At 38.3% G+C, this 17,778-nt stretch overlaps 1 protein-coding gene across 1 annotated transcript in view; it reads right to left on the reverse strand.

The window, feature by feature from the left end:
* tmem131l (transmembrane 131 like) overlaps positions 1-17,778 on the reverse strand; it is a 41,022-nt gene that overhangs the window by 14,590 nt on the left and 8,654 nt on the right. Inside the window, exons 4-7 of the mRNA XM_053339556.1 lie at positions 9,550-9,621; positions 3,867-3,990; positions 3,518-3,634; positions 1,596-1,700 (exon numbers count right to left, since the gene is read on the reverse strand). Coding sequence (XP_053195531.1) covers positions 1,596-1,700; positions 3,518-3,634; positions 3,867-3,990; positions 9,550-9,621 — 418 coding nt within the window. The remainder of the gene's footprint in view (positions 1-1,595; positions 1,701-3,517; positions 3,635-3,866; positions 3,991-9,549; positions 9,622-17,778) is intronic.

A 17,778-nucleotide genomic window follows, 5' to 3' on the forward strand; every position in this document is an offset into this window, starting at 1 on the left:
GAACTGACATTAGCGAGGGAAAGAAGAATCTCAAAACACAGTGCTATACCTTATTGAGCAAATTAAAAGGAGCAGTATGATGTCAACATTTGCTCACAAGTCCACAAACGGTCCAACTAACAACTGAACAGTCTCTTATCTGTTTATGAGACCATGATGGACTTATCAAAGTAGATATAACAGCAGGTCATCAAGTGCATCTATTTACATTTAAACCTGTAACAAAGGTTGTCAGATCTACAGATCAACTTAAAGTAACATCTACTGTACTATCAACTACTAAGTAGTAACAGCACTGAAACCACACAACTTAGTTCATTTTATTCTGAACTGCTTCACATTTTAAAAAATGTATATGAGAGCACATGAAATAGGACATGGGTGACAGAATGGCTGTTTGAAGTCCAAATTTAATACTTAACCACATATCCAATTTTACATATAGGTCAGTGGTCATGTGGACTGTTGTGTAGCATGTTTCAGATAAAACTGACATAGTAGTCGTCTAAACTGGAAGAAAGCTCTCAGCTACCCACACCTTGTTTCAAATGTGAAAGTAATAGTGGTGTGTGGGGGAGGGGGGCTATCAAATTTACAGAACGAAGAGAAAGAAAAAACTCGTCCACAACTTTGTAGAGACAACAAATAGCTTGAATTAAGAACCTAATACTTATTTAGGAGAATGGGATTAAAAAATAAGAAGAAGTAGGTTGGATCTGAATGGTCAAGAATTGCAAATTAAGAGAACACCAGTAAAAAGTACATAAATGCTGCAAAGTGATAAAACATGAAGGACAAACAAATAATTTGGTAATATCTTTTTCATTTGCTTTTGTGTTCTAAGCTGCAGAGAAAGTTTAACTGCCACAATATAAATTGGTGCAAGTGCAGTGGTTTGATGAAGAGTCAAATAAAGAGTGGTGAATGATTGTAAGCGTTTACAATACATAGATAACATTTAAAAAGGCCTTTTTTCCTTTTTTTTTTATGGTGAGCCTGCCAAGGCGAAAAAAAGGTGCATTCAGCACACGCAGCAGCTGTCTGAGTGATTATGAGAACTACAGTCTCTGAGCACTTGGCCAAGCTGACATTTTTCAATTGCCACCCCACTTCCTGTTGTGGAGGCGAGGACTTTCGCATAGCTTCTCACACACTTTCACTGGCTTGGCTCGCTTTTTTAAACCATGCACTAATTTGTCATTGGTTTCTGGTGTATTTGCATCGCTTTGAAAAGACATACACACACAAATGGATGACTGTACATAAGCATGTATCATTTTAAAATTGAGAGCGTGTGGTTGTACTCTACAAGCAAACATTTACATTTTTAGGCCAAAAAAAAAAAAAGAAAAAGAAAAGTTACTGGTATGTGGTATCGTTCATGCTGACAGCTCACACATTCAGTTATTTCATGCCAGCAAGTGCTTGTCAGTGCTTGTGTGTATCACAAAGCCTCTGTGTGTCTGTGTGTGTGTATGAAGCCATTTGTTTATCAGGGCTGGCAGGAAAAGGGAAATCAGCTGCTTCCAATGATGAGTTGTTATTCAATACACTGTTGAGCCTGCACAAACCAACACGGACGTTTAGATACATACCTGAGTTTGGGTCAGCTTAATGCTCTGGATTTGAGGGAATATTAGCAGACTATCCTTTCTTTGGACAGACTTTAATGAACCCCGGTGAACTCCCACACCAAACACCTAGAAAAAAAAAGAGCAGCTCACATTAAAGGATTCTTAACACCACATGCACTGCATTAAGAGCAGGCAGTCAACACGCAAATAAAGCAGAAGTGTCACTTAGACAACCTGATCTGACCCTCTGGAGTAGAACATCATGTTGTAACTCATGTGTGGTGGTTAAGAATAGACAAAGAAATGTAAGTTGGCTAATCATAATAAAAATACTGAGGAAGGGTGCAGCTTTTGGGGATATCTAAACAAATCAACCTCTAATTTTTCATTTTTTTGGGAAGAACAAAAATCTAAACTAGGTGTAACTTTCAGGTTGTGTGACTTGGTCCAAAAAAAAAAAAAAAAAAAAAAAGCGTTTTGCATAGTGGAGCACTACCCTGTGACAACATGGTGACACAGAACCATAAACTATTCAAGACATTTGCTGTACCTGCATTTTAGCTGCAGTTGTTTCTCCTTTTATAGTCATTGGCATGCATCCCGACATTATACTGAGTACAAAATGTAATCACACCTATCTAACAACACAGTTTTATGACACCATCATTTCCACTGTACAGAGAAAGGGGGGTCAGTGAGTAGATATGCAAGTCAAATATATATGAAAAAAATGTTTTTGGGTTGACTGACAGCAAAACAAGTGAATGACAGGAACATTTACATGTCTTTGAAACATAAAGGGAGTGGCAGTGTTGGAAGCAGAGCATGGGTGCCAAAGTGTCAGCGTGTCTGGGCGTGTTCACTTGCCATTAATAAGCCACACGTCAGAAATACTGTGGTGCGGGTTTAATATAAGTGACATAAAACTCTCAAATATAAAATAATGCACATTTATAAAGGCTTAAGGGAGATTGTGAGTGCTTCTAATGATCATGCAACAATTATATTACAAACTAAAGTGGAAATTTGAACAATATAACTATCACTAAATGGTAAGTATGCAACATTTAAGAAAACTTAACCTTAAAGTGGTAGTACAACCAGTTTAGGAAGGAGAGCAAGTAACCCCAGAGGACACAACAGTTTGTGTTCCCAAAGCGTGTGAATGCACATCCACACACTGAATTCTTATTATTGTAGTTACACAGTGCATATAACACAAGTCTACTGGGATTAATTACACTTAATGACCTTAAAATGTCATAATAAACGCTGTGAGAAGAAATGTATGGATGAGGTGAAATTAGTATGGATGAGGTGAAAATAGGCTTTTTTTAAATAACTTGGGTCCACAGCAAATAGCAAAAGTACTGAAAACTGATACTCAATGGAAACAACAACAAAACATTTTCTGCTAAAGGTTTACCACTATTAATAGCAGCTGACTGGAAGAACGTTTCCCTTTTGTTGGTTTTGAGTTACTTTTGAAACAAAGTCAAACATAATTTGTATGATTAATTTTCTAAAATGTATAAACAGTGAGAGTCTGACTTCCTTTGTTTATGAGCGTGTGCGATGAAAACAAACATTATGGATGCCAGCAAAGATCTGAGCTGCAGACTGAAACCGGAGTCTGCTGCTATTTGAAGCTTCAAAAATAAAACTATAGGTGATAAGACTAAAGCTGTTTGTCAACTGTCATGACAAGGACACATTTTGTGGTAATACAACTAACGTGTGAGCATCTGTCACTTTATAGCATCGGGGTGTAAAAGGTGAAGGAGAAAAAAAGAGAAGCAACCTGCTAATTTACTTCTTACTTGTTGGTTTCCTGCTCAAAATTCTTTAAATCTAGATGATATTTGACTAATAAAGATGCATTATGACCATTTCATCAACATTTGGCCTATGCAGTGTAACAGAGGTGTAATAATGGAACTGACCTGGTATGACAGCAGCCCATGGGCCGATGTGTTTATAAATAATGTGTTTTCTACATTGCCCTCCTCAGACGGGAGGAAAATTAGTTTAAAAGATGCCTTCCCTCTGGGTGGGATCTCCTAGGACAGAGAAGAAACATGAGAAGTTATTTAGGACATTACTGCAAAGAAGAAGACAAGAGGAAACTTGTGAATATCTTATAAAGACATTGTATTATTATTTTTGTGTATTGTTAAAAAAATGAAAAAGTGGAATATGCCTCTAAAGTACGTAGAAATTCTGTAATTTGTATTTTTTTTTAAAAACCTATCTATACAAAAAAATAAAAAAGACACTTGTAAACACACTTACTCTTGTGTTGAAGGAAGGTATGTAAAAATGACTGCTGGATGTAAACATTGACAGCAGTGTCACACGAACTTCCTGGCTGGGGTTGTGTATATTTATGGTTTCAGCTCTTGGCAGCCCCAGCGGCCTGTAAAGAAAGTCAGAACAGCATCGTAAATAACGGGGCTCAGCACTAAGTTTTACTCATGGACCAACTTAGCAAGTAGCAAAAGTTGGGGCACACACATCACATTTTAAAAAGGCAGCAAATGGTTCGTCAATTCTTTATCAGCTATAGTAGCAGCTTTTAAATGAGGTCTTCTACTGCAAGTACAACACACCACACACAGGTGGGTGTGGTCAAACGTTCAAAAGATTCAAACATTTTTACTTCCTTTTAAAATCTAAAAGCCAGCACTGAGCCAGCAACTTCCGCTTCACCATTAGGGTCAAAATCATCATTATAAATTATGTCACATTTTGTAAACCTTCTCCTCTTACAGTCTTATGTGAATAAATGGTGTAATTCTCTGGTTAGTATTTATAGCTGGGAAACAAACTCAAAATATTTTCATTTCTTTTACATAAAAGGTTAGATGATAGTTTACTCCACCATGTGTCAGTGTTTGCAAATTAGAAATTATCTTTAGAGATTAGCCCTAAATTAAAGGAGTCACTGAATAACTAGTGTTTTGCATTCTGGTAACACAGAAAGCTATGAGAGGTCAATCAGCCATTTGTCCCTTTGTCAACAGACAGGTAACAAGTATGAGCTATTCATTTTTAATCTCGTAAAGGCCCCAGTGTCAGTAGTATAACACACATATACAAATAAGGACACAAGGAAGCGATGAGAAGGATTTGGCCATTTTTTGCTTTAATCTATTTAAATGACACGTTGCCACCAAACTTCTTTTTTTTTTTTTGCTTGGTGACACCAAAACCAAGAAAATCCACTTAACTACCCCTTTTCAAACAAGCACTTCACTTTAATTAAATTCATAATTTAGTTTTCTTCCCGCCTATGTAATTAAAATATAAATATTTCTATATAATCTAACATTCTCCGTGCTGTTTCCTCACACAAAGGTTATATAATAAAGCTATTTAAATGTGCTGCATTAACAATGTATGGCTGAATGTGGCAGGATGTGAGGCACTTTTCATTAGAGATAATATTACATAATACAAAGTGAGTGCATGACGTAATGTAATTGTGGTTTTATTATTTTGGAGATACAGAGCGTAAGCAACACCAACAGTCACCTCTACACACTATAATCCAATAATAAATACTGTATACTGTAACACGCTTTTATTGGGTAGTATTTATTGAGTCTGTGCCAGAGATGTCGTATGTTTGATGGCATTTGACCTACATACTCCCCTATATAACCTACCAAATATACACCCCAAAAATGGAAATCACCAGGATGTTTATATAGATGTATAGATTTTCCTCATGTGACAAATGCTACAGTTTAAAAATATTTTGAAGGGTGCAAACCATATACTGAGAACTGTTAAAATGACTAAATAAATGTTTTGGAACCTGCTGTTACAACTATTTTTGCACATTAAACTATAAGAACTGGTTACTCGTATCAGCACCTTTAGTCTATGGCTTTTTTCACATATGAACTCAGGCTCTGTTTGGTTTAGGGGAAGGGTGTGGGAGGCAACCACATGTGTAAAACAGTGGCTGTGGATGAGAGGTGAATTGACTGCTGGAAGTCATAGACATTAAATTTAAGTTTATGTTCTGCTTGTTCACCAGTTGTTCAATATATTGCTCTTAAAGTCTCCATTTTTGCTGGATTTTGATGCACTTACAGCAGCAGTTGTAGCTACCTTGCTCGCTGTGAGGTTTCACTGCTGTATTCAAACATGGGCTCAAGTGGACATTACACTGACTTTGTACCAGTGGGTTGGCAGAGTGACTGATTCCGTCGTTTGTGTTCACACATACAGCTTGTCTGGGTAATGTCCAGACGACTGAACCACAGTATTTCTGACTTGTGTGTGAAAGGGCTTATTATGACTAGTCTAATAATCAAATGTTGACAAAGTACGGTACATGAATTGTTCATTGCAATGTGCTGCTGAGACGGCAAATATTTGGTTAGCATGAATGAGATGTGATCTGACAATGACAACATGAATGAAATGTGAACTGTTGAAGTGTTTTTTTGTCTTTTTTATAAAGACATCTGTCCTCTACATCAACAGGGACCAGCTATGACTGGATTATCATAACTGTGAGTCTTTTCTGCAGGTTTTAAATGTTCTACTTTAATAATGTCTTCACTTTTCTTTCAATGTAGAGAAATCTTGCGTGTGCAAGCTGAAGTCGACACTCAGCTTGTTATTAAACAGAGCTGCACATGAAATCTGGTCACCCCTGATGTAATTAGTGTGAAGTCAATGGTGGTCTTTATGTACACCAATAACCCCCCCCCCGCCCTCTCTCTCTGCAAACAGAGCACAGGAGAAGAATGGGAGCATTTTTATTGCTAATCACAGTTTCATGATTATTATGCAATCACTTATTTCACAATACTATGGATGGTTAAAATCAGATGAGCATGTTTTGTTTTAAAAGAGGGACACACATTTCGCCATGGATTGTGCAACAGTGTATTGAACTGCAACAATACCACATAAAAGACGAAAGTAAATAAAACATGCCGAGATGGACGTCAGCTGGACATTGCAGCAATGACTTCAGTTGATTTCTAATATTTAAATGATAGTAAAAAATATATATTATTAATAATACAGGATTATGATGAACTTTATTAATCCCCTAAGGAAAATATCATTAATGTAGGTATGTTTTATCATTAGCTGTCATCTACAATATCTAAAATTAATTTAAAACAATCTAATTTCAATAATTACTATTTTACATGTACACCTGAGAAAATCTTGAATTTTTTTTGTTGCACTTTTAGTAAAAATGAAATAAATAAATTGAGGACATCCTTTATGCAGATGTGTTATTAATCACTGAGATCCCATGTCTGGAAGTCTACCACATCCTAATGTTAAGTAAGTATTTTACACTTTGCATATTTACCTAGCAGACATAGCGTCTACTCGGCACAGATGAAAGGAAGCAACAGGATGTACATGGTCGCACTTGAGCCCTTGAGGGTACTACACACCGTCTTTCCTGTTTTTTTTTTTTATTGCTGTTGGTTTACGTTACACTGAAACACCTCTTAACTCACTGCTGCCTTGTTGATTTAAAGTGTCACTTGCTGTATATTTACTTCCCTACAAGCTCCATGTTTCATTAAGTAACTTTCCATTAAAGTGATGTATTACATTCATTTGAGCATGAATAGCTGGACGGTGATCTCTTAGTTGTATTAAGTTCAAAGTGTTGAATCTCCAAGTTTTTACAAATTGGAGATCTTTCTTCTTGAAAAACCTGCTGGCCTTTCTTTATGTAACCAAAATACTCCCACATGGACAATTTAAGGTGTTTTGGTGAATACAACGCTTCAATGTTGGGCTCCTCAGACATTGACATAACACTTCCCATCTCTGTTAGATAATGAAGCCCCCCTCAAACACAAATAAGGGGAGCTGATCTTGTGTAACTTTGTGTACCAGAACTTTTTACAGCACAGCATTTTAAGCTAGTGCACCAACTTTGTTTTGGTCCCTGCATTCAGCCAGTTGCACCTATGGATATTTCTTTAACATAATTGTGCAGTTTTAGAGATGCACTTTATTAGATTATTTGCTGACATCCAATATGCTAATATTTTCCAACTACAACCAACCGGTGCTTCCCCTGCAGACTCCACTTCACTCAGCAGCCTGACAGACGTGCTGCTTCTTCCCACTTTAACCTGAATAATAAAAACTGTGGCTCAGTGGTCTGGTTGGATCTACCCGGCCAGCTGTGGATAGCTGGGAGGTTAGCTGGCTCTGCTTCCCTCTGGTCATGCTGTGGCTAATGCTCCGCTAGCCTCCCAGCTAGCCCTGACTCTCCATGTGGATCGAACCGTGGCACCGATCCTTCATTTGTTATTTAGGTTAAAGCAGCAGGCCTGTCGAGCAGCTGAGTGAAGTTGAGCCTGCAGAGGAAGCACCGCGACCATCAGGGTGAAACAATCCGCAGTGGGAAAGACAGCCAGGCAGCGGAGGAGAAGGTGACATGCATATATTTCATTTTAAAGATTTTATCAGACAATGATGGGCCAATATTATTGTGCATCTACATCACAGTTTTTGTTTACTTTTCCTCACAGAACGACTGTTTTTCATAGGAAATAATGTTCTATAATGTCCCTTTCTTCAGAGTGAGAGCAGAAACACTCAGTGTAACTTGTCCAACTGTCAACACGTTTCAGATAACGGTCATACTGCGTTGCGAATTTCTGTCTGATGAGCATGAAGACATATTTTTGGACACGGGCAGAGAGGATTTTCTCACCACAATTAAATGCAGTCTGCTGCAGATACTGCCTGCAACACCATGCAGCACGCTCAAGCTGCACAACAGATAAAGTGGAGTGCCTTGGGTAATTTAAAGGCCCTCTGGTCAGTTTAACTTCACTACAGTCACTTTCAGACAGGTTTATTTTGGTCTTGTTTAGCCGCATACATTCGCTCTATCACTGTAGGTCTTTTAACATCAGTTTCTTTATTATTATTAGATCCTGTGTGTTGTTGCACATATCTGCATGTCTACAAGCTGTGCATTAGTTCTACAATACACATTTTGTCTAGTCTCATCTTTGAGATTACTAACTAATTAATGTTGCTGGTAGAAATGAACAGTGTAATTACTCCTGTTCCCACACAGAAAATCCCAAGCTGATGTGTGGGACTTTAATCTTATATTCATGTGTTGCTCCTCACTATAAATTTCCAGATGCAATTATTATATCAAAGAGTCCAAATATTTATCCAAGTCTTTTATTAATATTAATAATATTACATGATTTCTGGCAAGTTGCCTGCCTTCTGCATTCCTCATGTATGAAATAAAATATAACAAAATACATGCAAGCTTGTGACTGTTTGCTTTTAACAGGAGCAATGAAACCACTATCCAACCACAGCAACGCAGCTGATATTCTTTCTGTTTTGGGAATATGGAGGCAATCAGTGCAGTTCTTAACCCTTTTGACTGGGGTCAACCCTCTCTAGTATGCGTCTGAATGCTGGGAAAGTAAGCTCGCTTCCATACTTGGATGTCCTGTCTCTTTTTTAAGGTTCACGGGGCCCCCTGCTTTATGAAATCTTCCCCTTTCTGTAGCATTCATCACAGCAACAGTTCACTTTGCTATGACTCCATCAGCTTATTTTAAACTCGGGATAAATTAGGTCGGTGGAGTTTTCCACATCACTCAAGACTGAGATGGCAGGGCGCTCTGGGGGCCTAATGGTTAAGCCGCATACCATATAACTGCAACATCCACGACTCGATTTCAGACTAGGGGATCCTTGTTGCATGTCACACCCCTCTTTCTCTCTCTTTCCTCGTTTCCTGGCTTGCTACACTGACTCAAATGAAGGCATAAAGCCAAAAAAATAATAAACAAAAGAAGAGGGATGGTGAAATGAAGTACATTTTGTCCTTGTGTTGTATTATTTGGCATGTAATAAGTGCTTTAATCATTTTCAGAAGAAAATGATACTTGTTAAGACACGTCATGTGAAAATAAAAAGTGGGAAGTGAACTTACTGAGTCCCAAACTCCAACGCTGGGGGCTGGAAATGTAAGGGCCTCCCATTCTCCCGCGTATATGGAGAGGAGCTGGTGGAGAGACAAATGACAGAAGACAAAAATATTAGGTCAAAATTAAAATAGGGTTAAACAAAAAACACTTAGTGAAAACATTAGAAGAAGTTTATATAAATGACACCTTAGGATGAGAACAGTGTGTCTCCTTTCCAAATTGAACATGTGACAGTTCCCGGAGATAAATTAGCAGTCAAAACTACTACTGCCTCAGGCTGCTTCACAAACCACATATGCCCCAGCCGAACAAAGAGACTAAGATCATACCAGCACACATATTACCACACAGACAGATAGACAGACAGATAAGGGATTACACTTTAAATGAAACCTTTGTATATTGAAATAATGACACACTCCACTAACAACTGCATTTTGAAAAACAACGTGGCTTTACTGTATTAGAAAACTACATTTGACACACAAGCTTTTCAAACTGAACATCTCAGAAGTGCCAATGTAACAATATCACCTGGAAAAAGTTACACACCTATATAATCATTTAAGAGCTTTAACAGCAAAATCAATCGACTGTATTTTAATGAAGTCTAAACCTTAGTCAGAAATCTTCACCAAGGCTTTTTGGCATCTGACATTTTGCCGTGAAAAAGGCTTCCCACCAAAAGTTCCAGCTACTTTGAACCCAGAGGAGCGCATCTTAGGGACTAAATCTGGACCTTTAAAGTCCCTGTAGTGCACTCCTGTTTGTGTTTCCACCACATGTGAAGGCACCAGGTAGATCATACAAAATTAGACCCATGAGGAGTTTCAAAAATGATGGCAGCATTTAGGAGACACGTTAGCACATGGAGGAAACAACAACACATATTTATCTTGTTATTCGCATTTACTGCTGCATGAAACAGATGAAATTACTGAATGAAAAGGAGAAAAGCAGGGGAGGAAAATTAAACTAAAACTAAGAGCGTTTGTCTCCACAGTGTAACATCTGTTGAGTATTTGATGGTTATTTATTTTTGCTTAAGAACGCAACTGCTGCTACAAACACTTCTTTTTTTCATTCACTGGACCATGGCCGTTTGGTCTTTCTCTCTCTCTCTCTCTCTCTCGTACTCACACCATTTTTTTTTTCTCTCTCACTCTATTTTAAAAACATTACTTTTAGCATTAGTAATCAAACCTGTCATCTTAGACTGGTTCTAAATCGATACAGGAGTACTTCCTTGTTTTATGAATTACATTTTTAAAATCACATTATGAGTTATAGACCAGTCAGCGTCATCTTTGCAAACCCTACCCACAAAGTTCAGTTAACTTCAGAAACTACAACTTGATCAGGGACTTTTTGAGCAGTAAAAACACTCTCTGGAACATAATTTTGACGATGGTCCCTCCAATAGAGGAATAGAGTTCTTTCTCTTCTCCTTCTCTTCACACCTGGAGAAAGCTCTTGCGGTCGAAATGCAGCTAGTGTGTGACCTTTAGTTTATCTACACAAAACAAAAGCCCCTAAAGAAATGGATGTGAGCCATTTACCTAAACTACCTTGATTCAAACTTTAAATACATTTACTGCATACACAGGCAGAAACAGAAATATATTAGAGTGTGATAATCTTTGACTATTACTAAAAATCATTAAAACAAGAAAAAATCTACAAGAACACAAATCAGTATATTTTTGTATATTTTGTTCCATTTCATTTAAGTTTAAGACAGACTGTACACTGCAAGCTGCACAGTAACAGATCTATAAGAAAGTATTTTTAATCAGTCGTGAGCTATTTATTCACCTCAATGTACTTAACAACATGCTGAAATCAATATCACATAAAGATTTCCTACTGTACACCAACAGAGCAGGTGCACACAGAAGCTACGTGCTGTCTTGCCACAGAAACTGCACAGCGTGTGTGAGCAACGTTGAATATAAGCAACCGACCGCAAGTCAAGTCAAATTAAACACAATTGTATAGAGGTCAACGAGCAGACACTTTTTGGAGGTGCACTGTGTTATTATTTGTACTTGTGTGAGTGATGTCCAGTGCTAATGAGCTCTGGGAATGGACGTCTTGTTGTGCAAAAGCAGCAGCTGATTTGTGGGTGTGGGTGTGGGTGATGCGCGTGTGTGTGTGTGTGTGTGTGTGCGTGTGTGTGGTTGACTTTGACTGTGTTGGCTGACACAGCTGTTGACCAACAGAGGAAATGAAGTGCAAAGACTATTGTTTAAGTGTTCATGTGCATCACACCAGCAAAATAACTGCCATTAATGCAGTCATCTAAAAAAGGATGTCACTTTTCTGTATGTTTTTATTGCTGAGTGGACAAAAAACTGAACAAAACAAAAAAGATAACAGACACTGGACCTAAAAACTAGAGCCTAGAGCCAAGCTATAGCTCAGACAGCTGCAGCACCACACCCCCAAAAAACAAGTGCTGCACCGAACAATTCTGCTATTTTTGGATCCATCTCAATTGTGAGGCTTAAGTCTAAAAAAATAATGGCCACACTGTGCAGCATGACGTGCTGATCATTAGACAACCACTCCACTTCCTGCTGCAGTGGGAGCAGAGTACACCGACATAATAAAGCATGCAGTGTGATGCTGGAGCACTGTACTAGATTCAAGAGTCTAGTCTCCATAAAAACAGCTACAGCAGCCCAATAAAAGATGTGCTATTGCCCAATTAAAGAAGAAATGAAGATGCAGAAACAGATGTATGCTCATACAGATGGGACATCTTAAAAAAAGGGCTCCTAACACACAACTAGCTACAAGCAGTGTGTGACTACAAACTGAAACCGTCAGACATGACTGTTTCGATATTGTTCTGTCATTTACTGAACAGTTAGTTTCCGTAAATGTCTCGCTGTAAGGCAAAATGCATCATTATGAAGACAGTCTTCACCATCTTTACAGCCTGCTGCTAACTGCAGAGTAAAAATAGTCACATGACACAAAAACTGGGTTTATAAATGAACAGGTGGGGGGATTTAGAATACCACGAACGACACATACACCTACACCAACTTAGCCTGTGCTGCAGTAAAAGAGGATGTGAAGACTCAAACTCAACACTTTCTAGTTCAGAATTAACAGAGACAAGCACGTCAGGATTAACTTCTAGCACTAAAATATCTCATTTTAGCATTTAGATTATCTGAAGTGCACAGGTACTGAAAATGGCTTCAAAGTTTTCTCTTGTTAGACTTTCTATGTTATGTGATTGTAAAATAGTCAACACCAGTAAATGTGGCATATAATGAATGTGTATGGGGAAAAAAAGGGAAGTAAAGTATAGAGTGAGCAGCAGTGGCAGCAGGAGGAGGAAGGGAGAATATTGTAGACTGTATTCTGCTGAGCCCACAGAAGAAACACTGCAGCCTGCCAATTCATACCATAGCTACAGCTCCTTCACTGACACTTCCTTAAAACACACAGGCAGCCTCAGCAGTCTAAATTTGGTTACAAATACACACTGGGAGTGGTTATACATTTCCTCATCTATCAGATTCTCCTTGCCATTTAAGCTTGGTAAAATAGTACATGAAGTGAGCTCTGAGTGATTATTCACAAGAGTAACAGTTCCTCGTATCGGTCACTGATGGCCATCTGCCACAGTCAGTTATACCCTTCTCTTATCGTTCGCGTTGCCGTGGCATGAAAAGATGGCAGGCAGGAGGAGGAAGTGAACAGTTGATGCTGTGGCCACTGTGTGGGTTCTGAGACTAGGCTAGGTGGTAGACACTGTAATTTGTAAGTACTTCCTGATCTAGGCCGATGTAACAGATAGAATTCAGAAGAACAGGGGGGGGCACAAAATGCAAGATCCGTCTTGCAAGCTTGCCTGATTTCAAAACATTTGTGAACACAAGTTAACACAGAATTTCCGAAGAAGCTCACCTTGAGGGCACTCACTTTTTTTTTACGCAACAATGACAATGATTCAGTTTGCCTTCTTCCTGATTTTAAACGTGTCTTAGCTCGTCATCTGCATTTTTCACGTGCCGTTTTTTTTTCTTTGATCTCATCTTTGTAGATTATTGATCACATTACTTATTTCAAAGTATTTAACAAAAAAGACTTCAAGTACATCAAGTTATCAAGTAACATCTGATTCTACTTATGGAACATGTTACATGCAAGTTACAGTTTCAACCATGGCTGCGGAAACATGGGGGTGGTGTGGTGAGATACTGTCACTACAAATGATTATTACTGATAACATTCCCACACTATTGGGTCACATCTCATAAAGTATCTCTCAATAACTGGAAAGATGCAGCTGCTAGATATGAATGACTCCAAAAAGGTGAAACAATGAATCTGTTATTGGGCTGCCGAGCAAAAGCACCATGACTCCCTACGTCTACGTGCTAAAACGGAAAGAAGACTGGAAGCATCCCATTTGCCTAAAATCATAATACTTGATTGTTTTTTTTCTGTTGAAATGAGGTGTAAAAAAGTAGCATGACTCTTCAACACTTCATAAGCACAATCTCTGCAAAAGATTAATGAACTGAGCTTCAATAAGCAAGGCTATAACTCTTGTAATGATAAAATAAAACATACAAAAATCAAGTGTAGACTCTCGATGATGAACGTGCACATATGGACATGCAACAGTACACAGTGTAAGCTTATATCACAGATGCAAATCTTTCGAGTAGATCATTTTCCTGTTAATCTAATCATCTCATTTGCATTCTCATTTATCAACATTTGCATCAATATTTGTAGTAGTTATTCATCCTTCCTGTAATACACATTGCTACACAAAATTAGGCCAAACTAAGAGCAGTCTGAGTACAGCTGAGGCCACCTAGCACACAATTTATAAATGTGTGAAATGAACATGCATCCTGATATCAGACTTATCTCTGTTCAACATGTTCACGGTAGAGAAAGCCACAGTTGATAGGAAGGTCTGAGAGTGTTGTACAGATCTGTATCTTCTGCTCTGATAAGTGTCATAAGTGGTTAAGTGAGTGTTTGTGTTTACACGTGACACACAGTTCTTTTGAAAATGTGGACGTAACAAGCAAAAGGAGTGATGTATGATTCTGTGGCCGCAACTATTGACTATTTTCATCATCGATTAATTAATTAATGTACAAAATGTCAAATATATTCAGTTTACTATGATATAAAACAGAGGAAAGTTGAAAATCACCACAATAGAGGAGCAGGAACTAGTGAATCTGTAGTATTTTGCTTAGAAATGGACTTAAACATGTTACTGATCATACACAGTTGCTGACTCATTGGACTATTTACTTCCTCTTTGATTACAAGACAAGAGACTGTATTTATAAGTGGTGAAGTAGATTTCAGATAACAGGGTAAAACAGGTAAAGAATAAAAAAAAAAAAGGCTGGTTATATTTTATTTTATTTTACACTGAGCCTCATATACATTGTCAACTAGCCACCTGTGGCAAAGCCCTCGCTTTCTGACTCACAGACTACAAAGTCAACTGAAAAGGAAGCAAAAAAAGAAAAAGGAGGTCAGTGCTGAGACAACAGAATTTTAAAAGAGCACAGACAAAGACGAAAACCCTCAAGCAACCTTTTATCTTCCTTCCGTTTCGGCCGATAAATAGGCGCTGGGTTTTGCCTCGTTGCCCCACCACGCAGAGAGTTGGCGAATAAAAAAAAAAAAGAGGAAGATCTGCTGCAGTCATCACATTAACAACTGTTTACTAGAGTAGTGTGAGAAGTGCCCTGAGATAATGTCTGTTGTGATTTGATGCTACATACATAAACTGAATTGAATAAAGGTTGACTTGAATGTTCATAATGGGTAATAGGAGATGACTACCGTACATAATGTACACACAAAGGACCACATCTCTGTTGCTAGAGTCTAATTTTTCCTTGCAAGATATTGATGTCATGGCGACAGAGGCATGAGATGGGTAATGAAAAACCGGGATGCCACTTGGTAGAATAGTGGGCACAGAAATAGCGTGAGGTGTGAAAAGATGCATCACCACCTCTCAGAGAAACCTAATATTCTACATGGGCACACTGGCCACCCAGAGTGCTCCTACATGCAAAATAATAATTTGACTATAATCAAATCAAGACAATCCAGATTACTGCACAAATCCCAAATAACATGGTAACCATGGTAACTTGGTTAAAGTCATGCAGTCAGTTATTTAAGCACAACCTGTTTAACACACAAGCCCTAAATGTGGATTTAGTTGCTTGTAAAGAGGAGATTGCTTCCAATTTTTTGATGTATGAAGTTTAAAGGAAAATGTTTTAGGTTGCATTGAACAAAAGCTCATTTCCACCAATCAACTTCTACCTCTGTACCAATTCTGATATCAAGAAGAAAAATAACCATTATATTTTATTATTCTACACATCATACTGTTGAACTCAGAGCTTTCCTCAGAGAGATGACCCTATCGGTTTAAGCATAAAATGGAGGATGATGACCCAGTCTGGGACCGGGTCAAGGACTAAGTACTGGCAGCAGCACTTCATATAGAAACAGAGCATGTATTCATTATAAATGTGAATTGAATTTAGACTTAATTATCAAATGCCCATCTCCCACATCATGTGCTGTGTTCTTTGTCCAGTCTAATTGCTCTTTACACTTATAGCTGACATAGCATGCTGATGGTGAGAGGGACATGGGGAAAGTACAGTCAGATGGAGAGAAGAGGAGGAGAGCTGGAATGATGCTCTACCAGTGAGTGAAAAACTGCTGAAAATATACTTGATATGATTCTTAATACGTGTTCTTAGTTTTCGATTTTCATCTCAGACAAACAGATATAACTGGTTAAATCTAAAACTTTCTTCTACCTTCAAACCTGCATGAAGGCCAGAACGCCTCCCCCTTTGAGGAGCTTTCTGCAGGAGATAATGACCTGAGGAAAAAACTAATTCGGAGCATGTTGTTCATCCAGTAAAAGACTTACAAAGACAGGCCACCTATAATGACCTCAGAAGACCGTGATCACACATCTGTCTGGAGAAGTCTGACATGCTGATTTTTCATCAGGAGAAAATTCACCCACTCACTTTGACATCGTTGCTCCTCCCACAACTACTGCCTGTTAAATATTCTTTTATATTCCAATATCAGGTTTAATATTGCCCCATTATTTATTTAAAGGTGCAGTGTGGAGAATCTAGTGGCATCTCCAGATTTCGTAATAAAACACTCATAGGTATGTTTTAATTAGTGTATAATCACCTGGAAATAAGAAAGACTGAAATAATAATAACATAATAGAGTCTAGAGCGGTCCCTTTGTGCTTGTTGCAAGTTTCACAACGTGTATGTAATATAGGTTCCCCTGCAAACTTGGACGAGGGGGAGGGGTCCTCTTTTGGTTACAATCTGAAACCTCGCTGCAACTGCCACTGAATCCTAGACACTGCACTTTTACTTGATCATTTTTTACTTTATCAAAAACTACTCGATAAGAAGAATCAGAATCAATACAACTGAACCTAACCCTATTCAGCAGGATGGATTACTGGCGTGCAGTCAGTGGGTGCCCACACATTACCCGTCCTTACTTAAGATCTTTCTTTACTTTACCGCACAACTCCCCACATTCGTGTGACAAATAGTGCAACCGACTGTCTGCCTTTCACTACCAAAAAAACACCTTATCTTTCCCCCACTTGCATTCATTCACCTGCTGTGGATGTCTCAACTGTCAAAATGCCACATGGTTTACCACCTGCAAACAGAGAATATGTAACACTTCCACACTTTCTCTTTTTGGTCCCCTTTTCTTGCTCCCTGCGATAAGATTTAGTGGATAACAACAATATCAGGAAGCAGAAATAGGCTGGCAGTGAGGTTTGACTTGATAGAGAGGGACACTGTCTTCTATATTATGTAACAAGTGATTCTCTCTCTCATGCGCTCTGCAGTACTAATTGTTTGTTAATTCATAACCTGTCAAACAGTGTTAGTCAGAGTGGAAAAGCTGTGTGTGTGTGTGTGTGTGAGTGTGAATGTGTATGTGTGTGTGGCTGAGCATATGAGGGGTCAAATTTGAAGGGGAAATGAGGTCGTCTGCGTCTGCACAAGAGTCTTGTTTGATAGCAAGCAGTTGATAAAGATCTGGTGTTTTTGCTATCAGCAGTTTCAACACCAGCTTGATATTTATTTCATTAAAACTAGACTAGTAAAGTGGAAAACATGCTACACTGTCTTTTATGGCTAGTAGTG

Source organism: Scomber japonicus, chromosome 2, assembly GCF_027409825.1.
Source record: "Scomber japonicus isolate fScoJap1 chromosome 2, fScoJap1.pri, whole genome shotgun sequence".
Lineage (NCBI taxonomy): Eukaryota > Metazoa > Chordata > Actinopteri > Scombriformes > Scombridae > Scomber > Scomber japonicus.